At 30.2% G+C, this 27,178-nt stretch overlaps 1 protein-coding gene across 2 annotated transcripts in view; it reads left to right on the top strand.

Moving 5' to 3' along the window:
• Positions 1 to 27,178, top strand: part of LOC119616302 — a 110,272-nt gene that overhangs the window by 38,973 nt on the left and 44,121 nt on the right. For both annotated transcript variants that reach the window (XM_037972653.1, XM_037972661.1), the window contains exon 3: positions 9,937 to 10,687. In XM_037972653.1, the coding sequence (XP_037828581.1) occupies positions 10,429 to 10,687 (259 nt within the window). In that variant the 5' untranslated portion in view covers positions 9,937 to 10,428. The remainder of the gene's footprint in view (positions 1 to 9,936; positions 10,688 to 27,178) is intronic.

Here is a 27,178-nt window from a genome sequence, read left to right as displayed (position 1 = left end):
CTAAGCGAGATATCGGGGGTCAATGGTAAAAAATCAGTCTAGTCTATAGTCTAGTCTATAGTCTAGTCTATAGTCTAGTCTATAGTCTAGTCTATAGTCTAGTCTATAGTCTAGTCTATAGTCTAGTCTATAGTCTAGTCTATAGTCTAGTCTATAGTCTAGTCTATAGTCTAGTCTATAGTCTAGTCTATAGTCTAGTCTATAGTCTAGTCTATAGTCTAGTCTATAGAGTAGTCTATAGTCTAGTCTATAGTCTAGTCTCTAGTCTAGTCTATTGTCTAGTCTATAGTCTAGTCTATAGTCTAGTCTGTAGTCTAGTCTATTGTCTAGTCTATAGTCTAGTCTATAGTCTAGTCTATAGTCTAGTCTATAGTCTAGTCTATAGTCTAGTCTACAGTCTAGTCTATAGTCTAGTCTATAGTCTAGTCTATAGTCTAGTCTATAGTCTAGTCTATAGTCTAGTCTATAGTCTAGTCTATAGTCTAGTCTATAGTCTAGTATATAGTCTAGTCTATAGTCTAGTCTATAGTCTAGTCTATAGTCTAGTCTATAGTCTAGTCTATAGTCTAGTCTAGTCTATAGTCTAGTCTATAGTCTAGTCTATAGTCTAGTCTATAGTCTAGTCTATAGTCTAGTCTATAGTCTAGTCTATAGTCTAGTCTATAGTCTAGTCTATAGTCTAGTCTATAGTCTAGTCTATAGTCTAGTCTATAGTCTAGTCTATAGTCTAGTCTATAGTCTAGTCTATAGTCTAGTCTATAGTCTAGTCTATAGTCTAGTCTATAGTCTAGTCTATAGTCTAGTCTATAGTCTAGTCTATAGTCTAGTCTATAGTCTAGTCTATAGTCTAGTCTATAGTCTAGTCTATAGTCTAGTCTATAGTCTAGTCTATAGTCTAGTCTATAGTGTAGTCTATAGTCTAGTCTATAGTCTAGTCTATAGTCTAGTCTATAGTCTAGTCTATAGTCTAGTCTATAGTCTAGTCTATAGTGTAGTCTATAGTCTAGTCTATAGTGTAGTCTATAGTGTAGTCTATAGTCTAGTCTATAGTCTAGTCTATAGTCTAGTCTATAGTCTAGTCTATAGTCTAGTCTATAGTCTAGTCTATAGTCTAGATATAGTCTAGTCTATAGTCTAGTCTATTGTCCAGTCTATAGTCTAGTCTATAGTCTAGTCTATAGTCTAGTCTATAGTCTAGTCTATTGTCCAGTCTATAGTCTAGTCTAGTCTATAGTCTAGTCTATAGTCTAGTCTATAGTCTAGTCTATAGTCTAGTCTATAGTCTAGTCTATAGTCTAGTCTATAGTCTAGTCTATAGTCTAGTCTATAGTCTAGTCTATAGTCTAGTCTATAGTCTAGTCTATAGTCTAGTCTATAGTCTAGTCTATAGTCTAGTCTATAGTCTAGTCTATAGTCTAGTCTATAGTCTAGTCTATAGTCTAGTCTATAGTCTAGTCTATAGTCTAGTCTATAGTCTAGTCTATAGTCTAGTCTATAGTCTAGTCTATAGTCTAGTCTATAGTCTAGTCTATAGTCTAGTCTATAGTCTAGTCTATAGTCTAGTCTATAGTCTAGTCTATAGTCTAGTCTATAGTCTAGTCTATAGTCTAGTCTATAGTCTAGTCTATAGTCTAGTCTATAGTCTAGTCTATAGTCTAGTCTATAGTCTAGTCTATAGTCTAGTCTATAGTCTAGTCTATAGTCTAGTCTATAGTCTAGTCTATAGTCTAGTCTATAGTCTAGTCTATGGTCTAGTCTATAGTCTAGTCTATAGTCTAGTCTATGGTCTAGTCTATAGTCTAGTCTATAGTCTAGTCTATAGTCTAGATATAGTCTAGTCTATAGTCTAGTCTATTGTCCAGTCTATAGCCTAGTCTATAGTCTAGTCTATAGTCTAGTCTATAGTCTAGTCTATAGTCTAGTCTATAGTCTAGTCTATAGTCTAGTCTATAGTCTAGTCTATAGTCTAGTCTATAGTCTAGTCTATAGTCTAGTCTATAGTCTAGTCTATAGTCTAGTCTATAGTCTAGTATAGTCTAGTCTAGTCTATAGTCTAGTCTATAGTCTAGTCTATAGTCTAGTCTATAGTCTAGTCTATAGTCTAGTATAGTTCTAGTCTATAGTCTAGTCTATGTCTAGTCTATAGTCTAGTCTATAGTCTAGTCTATAGTCTAGTCATAGTCTAGTCTATAGTCTAGTCTATAGTCTAGTCTATAGTCTAGTCTATTAGTCTATTAGTCTAGTCTATAGTCTAGTCTATAGTCTAGTCTATAGTCTAGTCTATAGTCTAGTCTATAGTCTAGTCTATAGTCTAGTCTATAGTCTAGTCTATAGTCTAGTCTATAGTCTAGTCTATAGTCTAGTCTATAGTCTAGTCTATAGTCTAGTCTATAGTCTAGTCTATAGTCTAGTCTATAGTCTAGTCTATAGTCTAGTCTATAGTCTAGTCTATAGTCTAGTCTATAGTCTAGTCTATAGTCTAGCCTATAGTCTAGTCTATCTAGTCTATAGTCTAGTCTATAATCTAGTCTAGTCTATAGTCTAGTCTAATGTCCAGTTTACAGCCTAGTCTGTAGTCTAGCACACATATTTGCAAAACGTGCGGGTTTTTGCTAAATGTTCAGTTCATATTTTTTTGCAGTTAGGGCGTAATATTTTGAAATTTATTTCTTAAAATTTTCTTTATTTTGTCCACATATTAGTCGAATCTTTTCCTACCGTTTTGAGAATATCCACTTTAATGGAATCCAACACTAAATTTACATTATAGTCCAAAAGTAATTGTCTAAATGTACTAATTCTTTTACATTTCTGACATAGTCATGTAGATTTTTTAATATTAAATATATTTTATTATTAAATACACTTTGTGTAAGTAGTGGAGTAAAGTAAAAATACATAAAATCTTTACAGCAAACGCTAGTTGGCATTTGGATCAATGTCATGCTAAGTGAGAGTGTCATTATGAAATGTTTTTGATGTCCGTCTAACTTCAGTTAGACCAGAGCTACTAGTGTTGATGGAAGTGTAGTGATTCATATGTTTTCAAGTGTTTTGTAAACATGCTAAAGTTATTGAATTAAATTTAATATTGAAATATTGTTTAAATAATACGAAAAAATTAAATATTTTAGCGCCGCAGTGATATACAATTATAAATTGATTATTGTCATAATGAAATGTGTGTGCAATTGTGATTTTACTGTGATATTAAATATTAAAGGTCTTAGAATGAAGAGTATAACACTATCTTGAGAAGGATTTGTCATTTCATTTTGTCTTTGTCATTATGATGGCTATAGGATCAATATTTTTGTGCGTTACAAACATCAGCACAAACGCATAATACCCTCCCAATATGATGGTGTAGGGTATAATGAATACACAAAACTTATTTGCACTTATCTTCAAATCTCTATATTACCCATTCCATTTATTGCAATATCCTCAGTGGGAGTTTACCAGCTATTAAACCTGTCCAAGCAACACCATTAAAGACAATCTTTTCGAATCTTTTAATAAAAAAATAATTGTCAAAAAAATTGCTGGTATGCAACATGTAACGCCACCAATAACCCAAAAATAAACGAAAAATCATAACTAAAGCCATAAATAATTGTGCCTGCATTACGAACTCATACCAAAAATTTTTTTACAAAAAAAAAAATTATAAAAAATATTTATTTGAAACCCCAAATGCAAGGTGTAAGGCGAGTCTTATTTAGATATATTTTTTTGCGGTAGTCAAGACACTAAACTAAAAAAAAAATAACATGCAACATTGTTTTAAATAAACAACAACAGAAACGAAAAAAATGTTATATATTATGCATAATAAACTTTGTGCTCTACTTTTAAAATACACTCACTCACTCACCTCCATTAAACACGTTCTATTGTGCATAGACTTGACTTGAGAAATTTGAAAAAATAAAAAACGTTTTTTTGATTTTTAATTAAATTTACACTTTCAATCTGAGTTTTGAATGAAATAAGGAAAAAAATTAATATTTAAGTTTTTAAGTCTGATGCTGCCAAAGTTTAAAATTGAAAGCTCTCGATTTATTATGGAATATTTCTAAATTATGGATTTTTTTTTAATTTTTAATAATTATATTCACATATTACAATTTCACTGTAAATTGAATCATTAATGGGTTAAAAAACCTACACAAGAGTACATTGTATAGTTAAGAAAATATTTTTAACGAATAATTGATTAAGATTATTTAGTCCATTGTCTTTTGGCGTTTTTTCTTCATTCGTTGACACTTTGACTTTGATATGTAGGTAAATATTATTTCTTAACTTTAAGAGGATTTGAAAATATTTTTCTAAAAATGTTTTTAGGGCAAATTTAAATAAAGTTGCAATAGAAGTAAAAGCAGCTATCTCCACTTTTGTATTCAAATTGACGGTTATTTTTCGTTTTTTCAAAAGATAATGCTACGTTCAGATTAAAAAAATATTTGACCTTGTTACAAAAATCATATAAAATTAAAGCAAGTAAAGTGATATATTCGGCTATGCCGAATCTTATATACCCACCATCAAAACGTATGCCGTAAAAATAATGCTCCCTTTTAAACATCAGGATGATATTTGGAATAGGGCTTAAACTCTTTCGAATTAACAAAATAGTAATTATTAAAAACAAAATATATATTTTTTTTTAATTTTTAAACCCTGAACATATATAAGCGGTAGGACCAAATATTTACCGATTATCGTAGATAGATTTCGGTTAGTATAACATTTATTTGTTTCGAATTTCATCACTTTCTGAAGGGGATCTTATTTGGGTTTAGGTTCACTTAAGTATGAACCGATACTCATAAAGTTTTATACATATGTAGATTTTGTTTTGTACAGAACTTGTTTATGTCGAATTTCATCGCTATACTTTTTTTAGAAAGTAAATAGCGTTAAAGTAACTTTCTGAAGAGGGCCTTTATGAGGGTAAGGTCAATTATGCATCGACCCTAATAAAATTCGGTAGAGAGATTTTGTCTTGTAAGAAGCTTACTTATGTCGAATTTCATGACAATTAAAGTAACTTTTTGAATGGAACCTTATATGAAGGGTAGGGTCAATTATGGACCAATACTCATAAAATTTGGTAGAAAGGTTTATGCTCGTATTAAACTCAAATGTGACGAGCTTTACTCGTATTTTTAAAGTAATTTTCTTAAGGGGGCCTTATATGGGAGGTAGGGTCAATTATGGACCGTTGCTAGTAGAAATAATTGCCAATCGATTTTAGAATGATCATTTTATGTAGCTTAATATAAAAATGAACTTTCATTTCCAAAGTTCATAACCCTTAATTTTTTCAGCATTGCAGTATTAATAAAGTATCATACTAAACCCATTTGTAAGGGGGCCTTATATGGGAGGTAGGGTCAATTATGGACCGTTGCTAGTAGAAATAATTGCCAATCGATTTTAGAATGATCATTTTATGTAGCTTAATATAAAAATGAACTTTCATTTCCAAAGTTCAGAACCCTTAATTTTTTCAGCATTGCAGTATTAATAAAGTATCATACTAAACCCATTTGTACTAAGTTAAATTTCGGAACTATCTTCTAGATAGTTTTAAGATGATCTGACCCATGATCATTGCGGGCTTGGGGATAACATTTTCCTTTATAATTACATTTATAGTAACTGTATGAAAATTTTGAAATTTTGCCAATTACAATTACTTAGATTTTTCCCTTATAATTTATATCTAATATTACAATTACATATCTAAATTATAATTACAAGTAATTGTAATTGGCAAAACTTCAATTACAAGTAATTGTAATTGGCACAATTTCAATTACAACTAATTGTATTCGGTTATTTTGCTATAACACGTTACAATTCAATTCAATTGCGACAACATAATTGCAATAAGTTATTACTCAATTACACATTACAAGTACGTAATTGTAATGGACTATGTAATGAATTACTTTATGTAACCTCTTGCCCCAAGCCTGAATCGTTGAAAAATCTAATTATAATTTAAATAACATCTCAATGATTATTGATTAATTTCAGATTCTAAATTATATATTTTTTTTAAATAAAAAAGTGATGTAAAATCTTTCTATTTTAAAGTCTTTAGACATTGCTACAGGGCTTAACTTATGTGGTCAATAAACTCTCATGTTCATTTCCAATAACTTAATGATTTCGAGTGAGTAACTCCGGTAATGACAAACATTTTGAAAATACACTGACTTGTAGTTTTTTTCTTAAATTTAATTGATTTTTTGTTTTGTCTTCATTGATCTGAAATAGGTATTACTGAAAGGAATGAATGACGCAGTAAATAAATAGTTAAATAAATGACACATACCCTCTTCAATCATCAATTGATCTTACGCAGTATAAATGTACTTACAACGTATCTTGAGAGTATTTTTTATTGAAGTACACATAATAGGTACCTATAATAACAGATAGATTCGTATCCATTGTATTGTAAACATTTGTTAACAAATCATCAATTATTTTTATTTACGAATATGTACGTACTTACAATGTAACCACAATTGTTGGTTATTTTTGTTATTTATTCATTTCTAATAAAATCTTTAGAAATCACAGAAAAATAATACAAGTGTTGGAAGTGTAATTAGAGAAAAATTATGTCAAAATTTTTATGGGTCCGTTTATGTTAATTTTCATATGAAGTATAATATTCATATATGGACTTAAAGAAGACAAATTTTTAATATATTTCAAGGAAAAGTTTTCCTTAGATGGGACCATCCTAATGTTTATAAATACATATCTGTGTAAATATAAATAAACCAAAACAATAACTCTTAAAAACCTGTATTTTAGTGAATTTCTCATAATTAATTATAAAAAAATTATGTTAATAGATCAGCATGTAATACATTCATACATAAGTACATATTACGTAAATTTTACACACAATTCAAGTTATAGACACCAGGCAAAATGACTTTAGGTCTTTTTCTATCTACTTGTCTCTCTAAATATACATCATCGGCGTCGTCTACATAATTTATTTTGAAGATTGTATGTCGCGATGTACTTAAAATTAAAAGTACGTTATGAACGTGTGACAAGTTCATAGTTTTTAACAACTAAAAATATACTCTTTCATGTATTAAACTTTTAAATTAAAAATGAAATCAGTTTTAAGTGTATCGTTAGTGAAAATTCCGCTTGTAATTTCTACAATATATGTATGTACCTACATATCGCTACAAGACTGGCATAATCCAAAATTCGGCTTTCTTGAACTAAGGTCTTCAAAACATGCGACATACTAAAATCTTTCATATAGATTTATGAAATTTCAAATATGTCGATTTTTTGTAAACGTAAAAACTAAAACCCACGTTTTTGTGAATATTAGACAACTAAAAATTTAATTTCAATTTAGATGAGAAACATATTAACCTCAACTATCTGAATCTGGATTTTTAAAACCCCTTGATTTGTTTAAAAGTTATTAAAAAATAGTTAAATGTCATTAAATATTCATATCCATTTTTCTTGAAACGACTTTTTGGATTATGCCAATCCTGTAGGGCGATATATTCTGACTCCTTATAGATAGAGTAGTCGGGGGCTTAATGCAGTAACTCAGGATTGAAAAAATGAATTTAATGTTCTGAAAATTTATAAAAGTAAACCGCAAAAAGTAAACGCAAAAGTAAACCTTATTTAAAATAATTATTTTATGAAAATTTTTGTTGGAGGCACATAAAATAAATTTTTATCACGATTCGATATACTGCCATAAATCTTTCAATTGTTTTTTTTTTTTAATCTTAACTGAAGAGTCAGGGTTGGAAGATTTGTATGATGTAAAATTGAAAGAAAAAAATTAAAATTGAAATTCTAGAAATTTCATTTCTAAAAATTAAAAAAAAATACATACGTATATGTATATTATAAAACGGAGCTAATATTTTAGTTTTTGATGTTATTTTTGTATTTTTTTAAGATAAACTTTGAAAAAAATGGAAAAAAGTAGTGTAGGGAAAAATGTAGGGAAAATAAAAAGTGGGTGTAGGGAAAAAAGGGATTTTTTCTCATAAGCGTAGGGATTTCTGAAAAAAATCTCCTGGCATCACTGCTGGCATCTGAAGGGTTTCCCATTTATGACTATAACCCAAATACGGTTTACGTTATCTAATGTGGATAAAAACTCACATTTATGTTAATACGAATATATTTAACATAATGACATGGTCTTATTATAATATTTCCCAAATTTTTTTAATTTTTTTTAATATTTCTCATTTAAATGTTTTGTGACACTAATGATCGGAGGAATTTGTAATAACTTTTAAAATTTTTGGCCGATTTTTGTGTTTTATATCTTATTGGAACGATAATTGAATATATATTCCAATTATTTGCTGTCAGAATCAAAAAAAAAAAAAAAAAAATAAATAAATTTAGTGCCAAAATGTTTGTAAAAATCGTTTTCCCCTTTAGAGTCGTGGACTCGCTCTATCTCGCTAAATGTCTCCAGAATGCATTTCTATAACTCTAAGTATAAGTCTAGAGGCAGAAACGGCTAAAGTTCTTCTGTAAAATTACAGAATTTTATATTTGGGACAGTCAGAAGGACTAAAAGTTGAAAATGTGGAAAATTGGTGGATGATAAGACTTTTTTATTTCCACATTCGGAATCAGTACACCAATTAATACTAGGATTAGTTAAAATTATTTAAAAAGTTTTTTATTGTTGGCCTGTGTTATTTATAAGTTATACTTACAGTATAAAGTATAACTTCCGCATGCATAAAGATATTAATCGTTTATTTTAGGTTTATCACATTATTCATATGAAATTCCTACAAGTTCTTTCCTAGGGAAAAAAACATTCGGTTGATACAGCTGTCGCTGGGTTGACAATCTTTGGCCGAGTATGACTCGGGTCGTTTCGGAGCGAAGATCCAATTGTCGTGGGAACGCCCATTGAATGTGGTTGATATCGGTTCATGATTTGATATAGCTGCCATACAAGCGACTCATCGAAATTGCATTTTTTTAGTTTTAACAACAAGTTTGGCTCAATGAAGCCTCGTTCGAGTTTTGTTTTTGATTTTGCAGCTTTAAAATATATTTTTCAGAGGTCTTCAGAAATTCATCCCTCACCATTGGAACTTCCAACCCTTGTGGACCCAGGGGTTTTATTATTGCTTTGTACATTAACCTCCTTATTCATAAACACAATTTTATTTTATAAACTATTTATAAATCAAATTTCGTATGGAAAATTTGTTTTATAAATCTTTTATAAAATAAAATGTTGTTTATGAATAAGGGGGTAAGACTTTATTGTCAATATATAATTTTGGTTTTTTAGCCAATTAAGGGTCTTATTCATAAACTTTTATCAAATGTTTATAAATCAAATTTTCATACAAAATTTGTTCTATAAACCTGTGATAAATGTTTATGAATAAGGCAGTAAAACTAGAAGCTTTTAACTTCGTACAAAGTCTCTTAGTTTTCATTATCCGATTGGGGTATAAAATTGTAACCGATGCACAATTTACTCTCCTCAGTGCGAAATTATGATGTTTTATCTTCAACTCGTTTACCCGTATTCTTCACTTTATCTGCCAGCGTCTAATGTAAGGAACAATCGTGATAATATCTAGTATGTTCTACGTATCCATAAAAAGTAATGTGAAAATAGGACCACATATGACGCTATAATAATTCACATACAGAATATTACTTTTAAGTTAACAATTGATCTGACAATTTCAAGAGAGTGAAGAGAATAATGTACCATATCTTGCATATATCACTTGAACACACACAAACGTTATATTGATATCGGAACTGTTATAAAAATTTAATTTAGTAACTTTCCTACAAACATTACAATCCCATTAAAAGTATTTAATAAAACATAAAATTTTTCTCTTTTACTTTCAGATTTTTCAATCAACAATTTCAGAAAAATATCCATAAAAATACATAAATATGTAAATTAATAAAATAAATAATAAAGAAAAGCAACAACAAATTGTAACAATATTAAGTGATTCGTGATTTGATTTAAATGGTGCAAATGCACAACATTTTATTTCCATGTGGAAAATATTGCAAAATCTGTTAAACAAATTAAATAAAAATCTATAAATAAATGAAAAATAAATCGTAATTTGTTAATATATTTTTACGCTTATTATAAAAAATAATAATACAAAAATAAATACTAATATTATAGTAAATATTTATTGAAACGTGCAAAATTTAAAAAAAAAAATCATAAACAAATAGCAAACCAAACTCAACTCAACGAAATCATACCAAAAAAGTTGTACCTTAAAGGTGTTGTTGCAGTCGGTTGGTTGTATGTGCTACATACTCGTACTCTCCCGTTAAAATTTTAAAATTAAAAGAAAAAAAAAAATACATAAAAATATGGCTGTAAATAATAGAAAACACATTGGCCAACAATTATGGCCACACCGTGAACACAAACACCATCATAATAAATACCAACCAAATTGGCCAACGAATTGGTCAACAGCGTTTTTGGTTGTTTTTTCCATTTTGTATTTAAGCTGCCTTTTACAATTTACCTCAGCACATGTGGCGCTTACGTATCCACCTGCGCGCAAATACGATTTAGATTTTTTGGATAATTCACGTACAAAAGGACCCTGTGGTATGCCGAAAGGTAAGAAGCATTATTTCAATACAACACTACATACATAGTTTATAATAAAAATTTCACCACTGAGTGAAACGATATAAAGAGAGATGAAAGTCAGACAGGTTAATTGATAAAACTTTGTAGAAATTATTTAGAAATTCGAATACAAAATATGCAAAAAAAGTTTCTTTATAAAACTGTTGGAAGTATGATTCACATAAGTAGTTGGATCATGTAAATTAAAAACATATTTTTAAAAATTCTTTCAGTATTATAGCTCCATATTATGTTTTACGTTTAAACAACAATTTTAATACTTTCAATATAATATAATCAAATTGCACTTTTTTTCGAAATGTTTAGTTAGCTTTTTATTGTTGTACTCCCAATTCAATTTTTAAGATCAAACTCTATATACATACTTAACGTAACCATATTTTTTGATGGTGGGTATAAAAACGTTAGCAATATATTTAGAACATATAACTAAAGTTTTAATACCCATGTTGAAAACACGATAGAGTCCAATAGAGTGGAAGTAGCTAGCGAGCTGAAATTTTGCACAGATATTTTATATGGATGCAGTTTCGTATCGGTCCCCTCAGAAAATGACGTTAACGCTCATAACTGGCAAAAAGAAGCATCTATAGCGCTAATATTCGGCACAAGCATGTCTTAATTAATCTCTTTGCAAAATTTTAAAAGGATCGGCTCATAATTGACCCTACATCCTATATGGGGTCCCCCTCAGAAAATAACTTTAACGCTCATAACTGTCTAAAAGAAGCATCTATAGTGATGAAATTCGGCATAATATATAATATATAAGGATCGGTCCATAATTGACCCTACCCCCATATATGGTCTCCGTCCAAAAGTGACTTTAACGCTCATTACTGGCTTAAAAATGCGAGTATAGCAATGAAATTCGACATGAATAAGTTTTGTGGGAGCCAAAATTGCTCTATCAAATTCTATGAAGATCGGTCCATAATTGACCCTACCCTCCATATAATGTCCCCTTCAGAAAATGATTTTAACGTATTACAGGCTTAAAAATACGAGTATAGCAATGAAATTCGATAAATAATAGACCATAATAGACCCTAGACCAAATTCTTAAATATAAAATTTTATTCATAAAGAAGCATTTCTTTTCGACAATGATTCGGCACAGTCGAATATAACGCTCTTTCTTGTTGTTCATTAGATTCATACTGAACTATATTAACGTGTTATACCATCCTCCCTCCTCAGGGGTATGTTAGTTTACGACCTTCCCTCATTTTTGTGTGATTGGAATCAAGGGAAAAATAGGTGCTACGAGTACCTCTAGTCGGCCGGGACTATCAACTGGGGTTGTCAAATATATCCTCGTCCTTTTCTTCGAATGCCTTAACCTGTGGTCGAACCAGAGAACCTACCTACCTAATCTGATGTCACGGGAACCGCCAGGTGGGCAGAGTTTCTAACTTTGTCTTGTTCCGTGTCTTCGGGAAGAAACTGTTGGTAAAAATCTATTTTATTTTGTATAAGTTTGGTGCTATATTCGAAAAGAAAACAAATACGCTTCAGAGAAATTAATGTGGGGCTAAACGTTGGGAATGTGTTGGTTTCAAATGAATAAGATATGAAATGGATGAAGAGGTATGCGGGCCTCATTGAATTTCCCTTTTTTGTCAGGTATTACGTCTCTAGATGCTGTTGCCGAATCAACAGAGACCATCTCGGAAGTTAAGCAACGTGGGCAGTAATGGTCAGAGACTAGATAACTGAAGCACTCGATCAAAGTGCTAATACATGGACCGGCAGAACCGTGTACAAAAAATTGTCAACTGCGTGTACCAGCAAGACACACAAAGGACGCTAGGGAGTCGTCTCAAGCTCATCCGATCCTCAGAATTTTCTGTTTTTGTCCACATTTGAGACATAATAACAGTACGAAGACATCACTATTTATACATTTTGTTGTATCGCCTGAAAGTCCAATATGTAGACTTTAAAATAAAAGATTTACCTCTGTTATATCATCTTCCTATATCGAGATATCTTAACCTAAGTTAACAAATCACGATCAAATTTATAATGATTTCTTAACATAGGTTAAGATATCTCAATATAGTAAGAACTTTTTGGAAATTATAGTATAAATACCAAAAAGTTAGATATTATCTTTATTTTACGGCAAAAATTTCAACGCACGATATCTCAGAAAATACAAAAGATTTTTAAATATTTCAAAAAATGGGAAAATTAATGAGAAATTGTGCATATTAGCCAAGGGATTTTTCGATTTTAAGGGCACGATATCTCGGATCTTAAAAGATTTATGCGAATTAAAGTGATTTACGAAAGTTGTCCATTTTAGGATCAAAGGTCATAGAAAACTTTTCTTTTCAGTTGGTCACGTTGATGACTTCTTGCCATAAATTTAGTTCATATTTGCCATGCCACCAGACTTTGGTAATTGAATTAAATGCTTAAATATTTCTTTTATACTATTTTTGGTTTTATTTTTATTGTTGGCTGATTATAACTGGGTTAAAATTATGCACCGCATTCAATAAATATTTCTTTCTATTTCAACTGCAGTCAGTAAACAAAAGCAAGAAATAAATAAAATTGTTGTTGTTTTGGTTAGATTTATTTAGTTTTTTTTATTTTTGCTGAAAAAAAGTCGTGGGAAATTTAACGGGTTTTTCGTTTTCTGTTGTTTTACACCAGCAGGAAAGACAACAAACTGTAACAGTAACTAGAATAAAAAAATTAAAAAGAAAAAAACTGTAAAAAAAGTTGAAACTAATTCAAGTGTTTTGAGTTTGTTAAATTGCATTCATGGCAAGATTAAAATAAAATAGAGTTTCTTGTATAAAAATGTAACTGAATAATAGAAAAAGATTTTTTGTTGACCTTGTATAAGAAGTGCAGTCAGTCGTTGTTCGTTTGCAATGTTTAAACAAACTGGTTTTTAACTGCAACTGCAGCAAACTGCATTTTCCAGAAAGATGTAATTCAGGTGATACATTTTTGTTCGTAAACGTTCAAAAATTTGCAACTAACAAACAGCAGAAGGCGGAATAGAAATATTTTTGTTTTTCAAAAGCATCTGGCTATTTGCTGTTGAACATATATTTTTGTATTAAATTAATTTGTTAGTTTTTTTCTCAATGCATAGCAATTAATATTTAAAAACTTATAGAATTTGACGTTCTATTCCGGGTGTAAAAATTGTTATTTACGCTTACAATGAAAAATTCGTCTTAAGTACACCAAAATCCATTTTAATGCTCACCATAAAAAGATGACTGCTTATTGATTTCTTCATTCCGGTTATACCTCAGTATGATCATATATTCCTTATTAGATTCTAGGACGATTAAGCCATGTACATAAATATGTTCGTCTGTCTGTCACTTTGTTGATAGCAAGAGGTCCGAAGGAAAACGATTCTGAAATTTACCTATTCTATTCTCTGTTGAGAAGGTTTTGTATTGAAAATATCAAACCTAAATACAGTATGTCGCTTCGAGGTATTCTATCCCCCCTAATTGAGTATAGCTCCTATACAAGGGCCCCTTCAGAGAATAATTTTAATGTCCCCGACTGGCTAAAAATACCATCATAGCAATGAAAGACCACTTTTAGCTGAGGGGACACCAACGTGCGACACGAGTCATGCGACACGACTTTGTAGGCAAAGGGGCTATACCCAGTGTGTTTTGCTACCGTAAAAGCAATATAAATAAAAAATCTTCTTAATAATTTTGAAGATTCTAACTGTAATGTTTTCCAGAGATGCATTTTTTCGGAACGTTAATTAAGATTTTAATGTAATCGATGGCAAATTAAAAAAAAATCTAATATTTTCCCAGATATACAAAATTTTGTATTTAATTCATATTCATATGGAAACTCACAGCCCCAGATGAAAGTCCGCCCTTTTTTTCTCCAAAATGTTCATATGTATAATAAAGTTCTTCTTGCAATATTTGAAGAATCTTGTTCTATTAGTTTCTCAGATAAGCGAAATTTTGTATTTAATTCATATGTGAGGTGCCAAGCCCCCCATTGAAAGTCCGCCCGTTATTTTCTGAATGTTCTCATGAATGTCAAAGTTCTTCAATTAAAATTTGAAGATTCTAGCTCTAATAGTTTCTCAGATATAATATTTTCCTATTTAATTTATATGGGGGCTCCAAGTCCCCATGACGAAAGCCCGCTCTTTTTTCTCCAAAATGTTCAGATGAATATTTAAGTTCTTAGTGCAAAATTTGAAGAATTTAGTTCTATTAGTTTCCCAGATAAACCAATTTTTGTATTTTATTAATATGGGAGGTGCTGCTACCCTCATGGGTAGTCCGCCAATTTATTTCCCAAAATGTTTACATGGATGTTAAAGTTACTCGTGCAAATTTTTAATATTCTAACAATAATAGTTTCCATGATAAACGAATTTTAGTATTTAATTTATATGGGAGGTGCCACGCCCCCTAATGCTAATCCGCCCACTTTTTGTCTTAAATAATTATGTTGATACTAAAGTTGCTCCGACAAAATTTGAAGACTCCAACTATTATATTATCTCAGATATACTAGTTTAATATTTAGATTAAATAAATAACTATAAAAATAACAATATTTCTCAGCTAAAATCATATTTTAATAATCAATTGGTCATTATTTCACCAAATTTGTAGAAATTATTAAAGTTTATTTGTTAAACATATTTAACACAACATTTAATTAATAAATATTTAAAAAATAAACATATTTATTATTAAAGAAAATAATTAGAAACAACATTTAAGAATCATAAATATGGCAACACTAACAAAAAAATGTCGCACGCCTTTTAAGTCTCCATATAAACGTTCATTATTTTTCGAAGGGCTTTTAAAAAAGAATTGCGAAAAAACCCTGCCACATGTCCCCTCAGCTAAAAGTGCTCAAATTCGACATAAACAAGTTCTATAGGACTGTTAAATGTCATGAAGATCGGTGTATATTAGATTAAACACACACTATAAAGTCTCCTTCAGAAAGTAACTCTAATTAGCTTAAAAAGGCATTAGAATTCGAAACTGTTTATAGGAAAACTGGAGTCGTCAAAATTAAGCTTTAATAATTGGACTTTTTTTAAGTGTTTTAGAGTTGATCAATAAACGAATAAATAGATTATCACTTTCCCACTAGAAAAATAAACCTACGTCATTGTGAATATGTATAAAAAACACTTTATCTCTTTTATTGCATTCAATATCGATAGAAGTAATATTTCTTTAATCACTTAATAAATTAATATTATATTTGTGTTGAGTTGTTTATTTGTTTTACCAACATTATATTATTTTTTTAATAATCTCAGTTTAAATTTGTTAATTACATATTTTTGACCAATAACTATTACTAAATTGACGTTAATTTCCTGCAAATTATGCAGCAAATAGTTATTTGTTTTCTTTTAGTAAATATTTGAAATTGTTTTTAATAAACAAATATGAAACGAATACCTGTAAATACAGGTGCTTAAGTACATAATTTCAATTTAAAGTTTTGTTGTTTTTATTTATTTTAATTATTTATTAGAGACCTTGCGCAACTTCATTTATTTGCAACTTCATTATCATTCCATGCCATCATCTTGGTTTGTTTAAAGCATAAACTATAAATTATACAATATTTTTCATAATTGTGCAAAAAAAAAAAATATAAACAAACAAAAAGAAAAAAATCATAAATTAAAAATTTAAAAAAAGACCAAAAACAACTTACAACTACACCAAATAAACCTAAGTTAAAATTGTTAATAAAATAATTGTTAGCAACCACAATTACACCAACTAGCAACAAACAGCATTGAGTGTTAAAAATTCAACGTTTTTTTTTTAAATTATTTTATTGTCTTTTTTTTGTAACTTAATTTTACTTACTGGCCTCCTAAAACAAATAATAAAAATTATTCATTAAACAAAATAAGTATGTAGTAGATTTTTAATATTTTTCTAAAATTGATTTATATTATTTACAATGACTCCATATGATTTATAGTCAAGGGTAGTCGTTTCAACACAAAATTGATTAATTTTCACAATTCAACCATGAATTCTTGTTTAAAAAAATACGATTTTAAACTCTGAAGGTTGTCTAATTTTAAGGCCTATAAAATCTTACATTTGTTTAGAAAATTATCTTCATTGGTTACATAGTGAGACCACAGTGAGATGTCATAATGTCTAAGGACACTATAACACTTTTTGGTGTTGCTGTTCATGGATATTGTGATACTTTTGAAAATGTTATAGTGTCCATGGATACTGTGACACTTTTAATATCGAAGAATATTTCATTAGGATTTCAGAAAAAGCATAGAATTTGTTGCATTTTAGATTTCCTTTAAAGAATTCAGAAAGAGACACTAATTTTCCGGATAGAATTGCTCATTACTTTTTGGAATTTGCTGTATTTTAGATTTTCCTAAACAAAAAATCCTATTTAATCGGCATTTGACCAGGGGCAGGGCTTTAAACTCTGGGGTATTTATTTTTCCTTGGACATTATGACAGTTTTTTTGTGTTGTAACGTCCATAAACATTATGCCACGCCCCCGCTAATAACTTCATGCAGTGATGACCAAAACTAAATTTTACTGAAAGCATTTATTTTGCATATCGAACATCTAAACGTATAAATTTTGGTCATTGAAATTCTTATCTTCTTTTACATCTATAAGAACAATTAATACAGAAATCACAGTGGTGACTTTTAAAGAAAAAGGATCCAAAATCCTGTGGGGTGACCCTGTTGAGAACAAGCCGTGAAATCTCCTCAAAATGAGCAAGTCTGAAGTTAGTATGATGGTACGTATTCTGAGTGGACACCCAAGATTACGAGCACATCTATACAAAATTGGCCGTGCGGATTCAGACGAATGTAGATCATGTGGAGAGAACAGTGAAACTCTGGAGCACTTTTTTTTGCCACTGTAACTGGCATTCGTCGAAGTTAGATCCAAGTATATTAGAAGTAATGTTATTCAGGAAATAACATTCCTGACTAACACTGATTGGAAAACTGTTAGGAATTACGTCCAGGAAACTGAATTTCTGAACATTGAAAAATACATTCAGTGAACATTTTTTTTTTCATTAAAAGGAGAGCACAACAGGCCCGATAGTGGCCTCAGTGTATTTCTTTGGATTTGATGTAGTATACATCCTTCTATCAACCTAACCTAATCTAATATTGAAATCCCTTTTAACCATTTTCAAAAGGCTTGTGCCAAAACATTATGTTGAAAAATGTGATCAGTATCTTGGGCACAATTCAGACGGACATAGTTAAATTGACTTAAAAAGTGATTCTGAGCCGATAAGTATACTAGTATAGGTATAGCACTACTGTTTATGGTGCCTTCCAAGTAGTTGTGATTTTATCGCACATTTATCAATTCCAATTAGCGATTTGAGTGTGCCTCGAGCATAAAAATAAAAATTGCGCAGTTTTTCTCCATCTTGACGTTCACTTGTAAGAGAGTACATACGTCGATTTTCTAGTAATCACGACTATATAACTCATAAGTATGGTACACAAATTTATCATAACTCATATGATGCAGGAGATCTATACGAAAGAAACCGTATTAAAATATTTAGGTAACCAGACATTGAGATGGGGGTTAAATTTAAAAAAAAATAGTGAAGAACATTTTATTGACATTGATTAGAATAATCACTCCTATTCTGCATTTCGATTACGTTTCTGCATTCAGTTATGCAGAATACCAAAGTTGGCAACCGGAGAAAATTTCGATTCGAATTGAAATGCAGAATAGGGGTGAATTAAAGTCTTCTTTTACATACATTTTTTGTAATGGCCAGTAGTAATTTCATACATTATTTGGTAATGAGTGTTCATTATCATTTAGCTGAATAGGTAATTACTGCAAAAGAGCGAAAGAATTTGGATTTGTAGTTGCCCATTTGTTTAGGGCGTACAGGAGGTTCGAGCCCATTTTTTTTTTTTTTCAAAATGACATTCATTTATATTTTTTTGAAAAAACCGTTCTCAAAATCTACAGTACGAAAAGTGCCAATTTGCACTTTTCACTAATTACATTACCGCATTTCCAACTAACTAGTTACCTCTGGTAAATGAAGTGATCATTTCACCATTGTAATCATTAGTTCACATTTAATAAATTTTCGCATGAAGTTTATGAAAATAAATTCCGAATAAATTAAATGTTTTAAAAATATCTCTTTGATAGTCAAATGTATTGCATAAAATAACCACATGGCTCATATCTGACGAAAAGTAATGCCGAAAGTGTCCGTTTTTATTTAATGACGCAGAAAATACAAAAATTGTTACAAAAATTTCATGCTATTCATAACAACAATTAGAGCTCTGTACGAATAACAGATCAGTAGCTCTGTAGTTCTAACTTCAAATCGATAGACACCAAGACCCCAGTTTCAGAATTAATATTTTCATTTTATTTTTTCTCTTTTGTTGGAGAATTTTAACTAGTGATATTAACGGAAATATGTAAGGCATAAGGTGTTAATCGGCCACTCACAATGACATCCCCATGTTAAATTCAATAGTAAATAACATTACTAGTGGATTGATAATTCACTAGTGGTAGTTCTTAGTGGCTGTTGATATCGCTCTTGTCGAAGTAGTTCATCGTACTGCAAGGTACTTACATCGTCGTCCCAAAATAACATTCTATGTATCACATACATACATATTTCGCGAACCTCGTCGACTATAATTAGTTATTCACCCTAAAAGTAATTAGTCCCTTCTTAGGTCCCACACTACTTTCATGCTTACCCGGTAAGTAAATTTTTTGCTGGGAACCTACATAAGAACATACATTCGTTGAAAAATACAATTCCCACAAAAAAAGGAAATTTCCCTGCCGTTGACAAGACTGGTTTTCAAGATATGTACATTTTACAAATGTATTTAATTTTGATATGTCGTCGTAAATGTAACTTTATTCAAATATAAAATATATTTACCTCATAATTATTTAATCGCTTACGATCTTTAACCTATTACGTGTTTGAATGTTTACTACAAACAAACCAATATGTCTTATAATTTAAGTACATTTAGGAATGTACATTCGTACGCATAAAAACTTAATTATAACGACGACATTAATTTTAATATCACCATAATTTTGCACATTTAACCCACTTCTCAATTGAAATAGTTTTTATGTTTCTAATTAAAATAAAAAAAACTGTGTACGATTTTATACAAACATTTTTGAAAAAAAAAAACTGGCGCACATTTTACAGTCAAACATTTAAACATGTTATTTTACGCAAGTACATGCGATTATTAGCGAGCACAAATTGAATGCATATTTACTCGTATGAAACGGTCAGATCCACTTTATAGCGGTGTCATACATACACGTAAACTGGTGAATAGTTATTTCATTGAAGGCGTGTCATGGCATCCATCTGCGCAATTTCCACTGTCCTTTCATACGCACTTTAATGCTGTTCGACGATGCAGTCAAACAACATGAGCAAACGTTACTTTTACGACCAAAAAAAAAATAACTGAATCTTGTCTGTTGGCTGATAATATACGAATGTTTGTATATAGTACTGTGTGTAGTTCACTGCATCGTTGTAGTGTTTTAATGGTATTTGCAACATGTTGCAATACTTTTTCCTTATTTCTACAACTTACGCGTTTTATACTCGCCAAAGTGGTCCCAGAAGAAACAAAATCAAAAAAAAAAAAAAAAAAAACAGACATCATCGTAATAATGTAATGTGATTATGAAGACGATAATGGTGATTTAGTGCTGGAGGTGGTTGGTGGTGATGATGACGGTGCAGACAGAGAGATGCTGTAGAGCAAGTGAAATGTTAAAGAAAACTTTCACTTATTCCATTGAAAACATGTATGGAAGTAACATTACAACAATCGTAATATTTTGATTTTGTTTTTTAACGTTTTCAGTTTTAAGTTAAATTTCGCGGCAGCTTTTTGGCGTTTTTTGTGCGTTTAGGAAGTTAAAACTAATCGTACGAGTTTTAAAGTGTTAAATTTTATGTAATAAGTGATAAAAATAAGAAAAAAGAAATAATTTCATTAACGAGTTATAGTTGCAAATTTGTATTTACCCTGGTATATTTTTTTATATAGAAAACTAGATTTTCGTGCCCGGTGTTACCCGGGGTTTAAGTTGTTTTAATGGAAAAATACTTCGCAATTGTATTTCTTGTGATATTCAAAATTCATTGAATTGAAAATATTTTCGCCCTTAAACAGACAATAATAGTGATTAAGACAAAAATACAAATTTTTTCAGTTTTTCTTATTTTTATCTCCGCTTCCAGACAGACATCTACATATCTAAATATATACGTATGTCCAAATTTTAAGATCATATGCTTAGTCGGCTAGGCGTGATATCGGAACAAACAGGCTTACAATGATATTTATAAAATATTAGCTTCGCTACCCTTATCGAAGTTAAATTACCGAAATTTGGATTACACATTTCCCAGTAAAATATTTTCAAATTTTGGTAATGAGTAATTTAGTTATTTCACACATTACTTGGTAATGAGTGGTCTTTATTAATAAAATTATTTAATTTTTTTGGATAGGATTTGTAACCAGATGTATATAGCGTATGTCTAATAAGGAATTAGTTAATGGTTTTAAACCTAGTCGATATTAGAAGATTGAAGAAATATTGATTTGTTCATTTGTGTAAAAACTATTCCAAATAGCAGGATAAAACAACTTGTTAATGGAGCATTGGGTAATAGAATAGACTAATAAACACAGAAAATAACTGTAAAACTGGTTTTAAATCCGGAAAAGTCGGGTAAGCACATTTGTAACCAGTCATTTTTTGGTCATCGTCAAACAAAAATAAGTAGTTATTCACCCAAAAAGAAAGTGCTTACACTTTGCTCGAATATTAATTGCCTACTTACCAGGTAAGTAAAGATTTTGCTTCGTTATAACCGTGTATCATGTATTTAAAATAAAGTACCAGAATGTTCTCTTTTATAGGTACTTATTGTGCTTTGCACCCTAAAACAATATATTTAAATAAAAAATCCACTTTACAATTTTTGAAGATTCTAAATAGTTTCCAGATATACAATTTATTGATTTTGATTCATATCAAAGGTTCCAAGACCCCTTAAAGAATGAACGCTTATTTTCAACCAAATGTTCCCATGGATGTCAAAGTGCTTCACGCAAAATTTGAAGATTCTAGCTCCAATAGTTTCCCATATATACGAATTTTTGTATTTATTTCATGTGGTAGGAGCCACGCCAATTTATTAATCAAATGTTCAGATGTCAAAGTTGCTCTTACAAAATTTAAGGATATTAGCTCCAATAGTTTCTCAGATTTTTGTATTTAATTCATATGGGTAGTGCCACGCCAGCTATTGCTAGTCCGCCCATTTTTAACCTAAATTATTTATATGGATTTCAAAGTCCGTGTCCGTGCCAAATTTGAGGCTTCTTCTTTAGAGATATAAGCAGTAAAGGAAGCATCGCTAATGCACTGAGTACCCTTCTAAAACAAAATTATAGGAGTACAAATGAACTCCATTTTCGCCTTTATAGAATTTCGATATTAATCAATCCGAAAAACTCTTACTAGATACATATTAATGAAATACAATTAACGGCAACAGTACAAGTGAAAAACAAAACAAAAAATACGAGACCACCTGCAAATTACTTAAAACATCGAATATTAAAGAAAAATTCCATTGATATGCCGACTAAAGAATGAGCATCAAAAGCTGTTGTGTCTTGATTAATAATCGATTACATTATCGGTATGTTTGTATATAAGACCGAATGTCTTTCGTGGTATTGTACTTGGTCAGAAGAAGAAGAAGAAGAAAACAAAAAGCAAAAAGGAGTGCCACTTTCCAAACGTAATATAATAAATACAATAATTTAAAGAAGTAAACAAACAGTAGGGTACTACGAGTATTTAACGTCTCCTCGACCCACCTCAAGTCTAACCAAGCAAATATTTGTTTTTCCCTGTAGTAGTCAAAAACAAGTCGTAATGCATAATTTACCTGTTGCATCAATACCACGAACGACATCATTATTACTTGGTCACGAGGTTATCTGGTGGAAAATCAGCAACAACAAAATAGCTAAACCGAAACATCTATCTAAAGTAAATAAAATCAAAATGAAAACGAAAATGAAAAATGCAGTTACAACAACATTCCATTGCTATGCAACATTGCACTGTGGGTCTGATCTTAAAAACATCAAAGTAATAATATTCTGAGTTGTTGCCATCACATCATGTTAAATTCATTATTCACACTTTAATTGGGAAAACTTTTATGCTTTTAAAATTTATCATTATTTTTTGATCAGTCCCATTGTGCACTTTTTTGCTGTTTTTCTTTCTATTACAGTTCCTATGTAATTGTTGCTTTTCGGTTTTTTTTTTACAAAATGGTTCATTAAACATGTACATTTTAGTTTTGTACAACGTTGTATTCCATTACAATTGTATGTGTGCGTGTGGGAAATTAAAAATGAAGAAGACTTGCTAAAATCCAAAAAACAATAGGTGTTTTTGTAAAAAAAATAAACGTTTTTTTTTAATTATGCAGCTGCATCGATGCATACATTTGTTTATAATAAAAATACTTCATAATTCCGCAGGATTTGACCATCTAAATATGAAAACTGCCACTCTACTGCACCATATTTTATATACTGATACTACATTTTACCACTTTTTAATCGATTCGCAAAGTAAGGTTCAGTCCCAATTTGGCACTAGCCCCCGACAATAGCAACATGAGTTTAAAGCACGGAGACTCAGATTTGACTGCAAATCTTAAAAAAACCCTTAAATGAAAAAGTTTTGTTCTACCGTTAAGGGTAATTCAAAGGATTTATGGTCGTCAAACTATTAATTTTTCATCAGATTTGATGAAATATTCTGTTTTTGTCTTTGATCCAATTTTAGCATAAAACAGTAGGGATGAGCGATAATTTTACGACAGTGTCTGAATCGCAGTGATCAATAGTTCAATGATAATTACTTTGACTGAAATGATCAAATAAGAGATACTTGAAATGTCGTAACTTGGGATCCAATTGGCTCATTACATACATTACAGGAAAGTATAGTCGGGCATGACCGACTATATGATACCCTACACAATGGGTATATTTAAATAATTATTTACTTTTCATAAAGAAACTTTTATGTTGAATTTTACCTTGATTCCGATGTATTTATACAATTTATTGATCAAAACAAAATTTCTAAATGAGGCTTTATATGGGAGTTAGGGTCAAATATGGGCCAATCCTCAACAAATTGGAGGAGGGATGTAGTTTTATATAAAGGTTAGCTATCCTGAATTTCATCGCGATACTAATGGTTATAAGTCAATTTTTTAAAGTTAAATATTTTTTTAAAGGGGGGTTTGTATGGAGGCTAGGGTCAGACGACGGCCAATCATTACAATCGGCATGGTCATTTATGCCTACATAAAACTTAGTTGTGCCAATATTTGGATAGTAGTATATTTGACGAAGTTATGAGTTAAAAATCCCAAATCGGAAGGTCAGGTTGTATGGGGGCTACGTGAAATAATGGACCGATTTCAACCATTTTTAATAAGTATCGTCCTTATGCGTCCAATTTGTATCCATATGGTACAAATTTTATCAAAATATCTTGAAAATTGTGACCTGTAGCTTGCGCACAAAGTTTACATGGACAGCCAGCCAGACGGACGGACATGTCTTAATCGACTCAGAAAGTGATTCTAAGTTGATCTTTATACTATAAGGTGGGGTTATGACCAATAATTTTGTGCCTTACAAACATCAGCACAAACGCATAATACTTACCCTCTCCACTATAGTGGTTAAGAAAATAATACTGGAAAAGACTTCTTTCTGCCTTATGATCTTCGGTACCATGTGAAAGGGTATTTTTACACAGTATTTACGGGTTTCATTGATTTTGTTTAGATTCAGTGTGGCAACACGTGATTAAGGTCACTATTTTAAAGAGTAGGGGTTTACAAATCACTTTCACTCATTTAAACTTTAACGATCATCCCTATCGAACAGTAATATAGTTCAATTTCTTAAATTTTCTTAAAATTAATTTTACATAAATTATAATAACATGAATTTATAAAATTTAAATGACGTTCTTTAAAGTGGAAGTACACAGCACGCGTTGAGGCGGCAACGCGTTTTACGATTTTCAAACTTTTCGGGCTTTACAAGCTGCAAGTTACACACCACGCATCATTTTGATCTTTCTTTTAATGTTTTTCAAGACTATTACTGTTTTAAAAATCAAAACTTTAAGAAAATACAAAAGAAAATACAATCCTGATCAGTTGCCGATGCGTCAAAATTTGAAAGTTGCTGAACTTTTCGCGGCAGACGCGTTATTAACTACAGTGTTGAATTTGTTAAATGAATATACACTATTTCAACTTTTTTGACAGAATCCTATGACGCGTTGCCGCGTACAACGCGTGTTGTGTACTTTCACCTTTAAATTTTCTTTAAAAGTTAATTTTATTCAAAATTACGGTGTCTCCCAAAGCAAACCATATCTACCGGAATAGATTTTTAGCATAGTATGTTTTAAATTCTACGGGTCAAATTTATGTAAGTGGTAAAAGGAAAAAAACTTTTTGCATTTTCACTTAAAAACATTATATTTAATGATAGACAGAGAGAGATATGTACATCCATTCAAACAAACATTCTAAGAATCTGTTGCGAATGTAAAATGGAAAGAAAATACAACAAGTTCCCATTGACCTTGTCTAAATGCAAAACCACAATTAAAATTAAACATTCACGTCTGTATCGAGATTCATTTGTTTGTTCATAAATACTTTAGATGTATAAACACGTAAGATGTTGATAAACTTCAGATTGTATGTGTCTAATAAGACTGGCCCATGAAAAATAGATTGCTGTTTAATGGTCAACAACAACTGAACAATATTTGTTTATGTATATGAAACTAATCGATGCGGTATATAGAATTTTATTGTAAAAATATATCCAAAGAATAAAATTAGACCATGCGAGATGTATTCGTATTTTAAGGGCAAGTCTAATACACATACATACGTTAATAAATAGTGTCTATGTCTATTGTATGTAAACAAAATTCTAGTCAAAAACCATTTGAAATTGAACACTTTCAAACCATTAAAATTTAACAACTTGCAAAAAATCTAGACTCGTATTCATGTGTGTATATGTTGCTGACATATATGTAATTATCTTGTAATAACTAAAATTATATTGTTTAGTAAATTGCTCTTGAATTTGCTCTAGTTTCATTTTTTTATTTGAAATAAAACCGTTTGACTTAAAATTGGTAGATAGAAGAATTTATGTAGATCACAGGTGCAGATGACTAAGAACCATCGAAGAATTAGAACAGTGTTATAAAATAAAGCGGTTAATAAGTATGCACGTAGTTAAATATAAAATCACCAGTAAAATATAATAAAACTTTGAATTGTTAGTAAATATCAAAGATATTTAAGAAAAATTCAACATTTCTGTAAAAACGTTACAAGTTATTATGTATTGAAAATTTTTTTAAATTTCCCTGAAATTCCTGGGAATGAATAATTTATGAAATAAATTTCCGAGAATGAGAAAAGTTTGAAATTCTAATCGTAAGCAATTTAGCTCTTTTAACTGGAGTCCATCCTATCTTCCGCGACATTTCTTTAAATTTATATAAACCTTGTATATGTTTTGCAATTCCTGTATTTCTACTCTCAAAACAAGAATCAAGTAAGCCATACTTGAATCAAATCAAAGTACGTTTTGGATTGAATCAAATAAAAAATAGTTGAATCAAGCTCGAATCGACCAAGTACGGAAATCTTAATTTTAGCGCGATTTAAGCCTTTTTGGTATCAAAGTAATCTCAGCATGTATTTGTTTTAAACATTTTATTCTTAATTTAAGGTCGAATCCATACTTGATTTACAAATGTCAGAAGTTAAAGTAATCCTAAAGCGTACTTGTTTTAAGAATTATAAATTTCGATTTCAAACTTGAATTAACCTATAAATGAGATCAAATTAAGTCAAAATGTGCTTCTATGGATCATTATAAAAGTGATTTAAGCTCGAACTCGTACTAGATTTAATGCAAAATTTATTGAATTGAATATTTAAAATCTCAAATTTGATTCAATTGCAAAATCCTACTTGATTTAGTTCTAAAGTTTATTGACTTTATTATTTATTATTTAAAATACATAAAAAGCGCTTAATTTAATCCCAAATTAATTATAAATGTATTGAATATTTTTGTAGGAATTTTATCAGACTGATTTAGAATTTTGATTGATTTTTCTATCAAATTATGTTTTAAATAGTAACTCTTTCCCGGAAATGATTATTAGTTTATCAACTAGTTCTAGGACATACAATTGTAGCCTGTGAGTTCACT

This window comes from Lucilia sericata, unplaced genomic scaffold, assembly GCF_015586225.1.
Source record: "Lucilia sericata isolate MDLA Ls3-8-SP2 unplaced genomic scaffold, ASM1558622v1 Contig000002F_arrow, whole genome shotgun sequence".
NCBI lineage: Eukaryota > Metazoa > Arthropoda > Insecta > Diptera > Calliphoridae > Lucilia > Lucilia sericata.
This window is presented reverse-complemented; position numbering and strand designations above follow the sequence as displayed.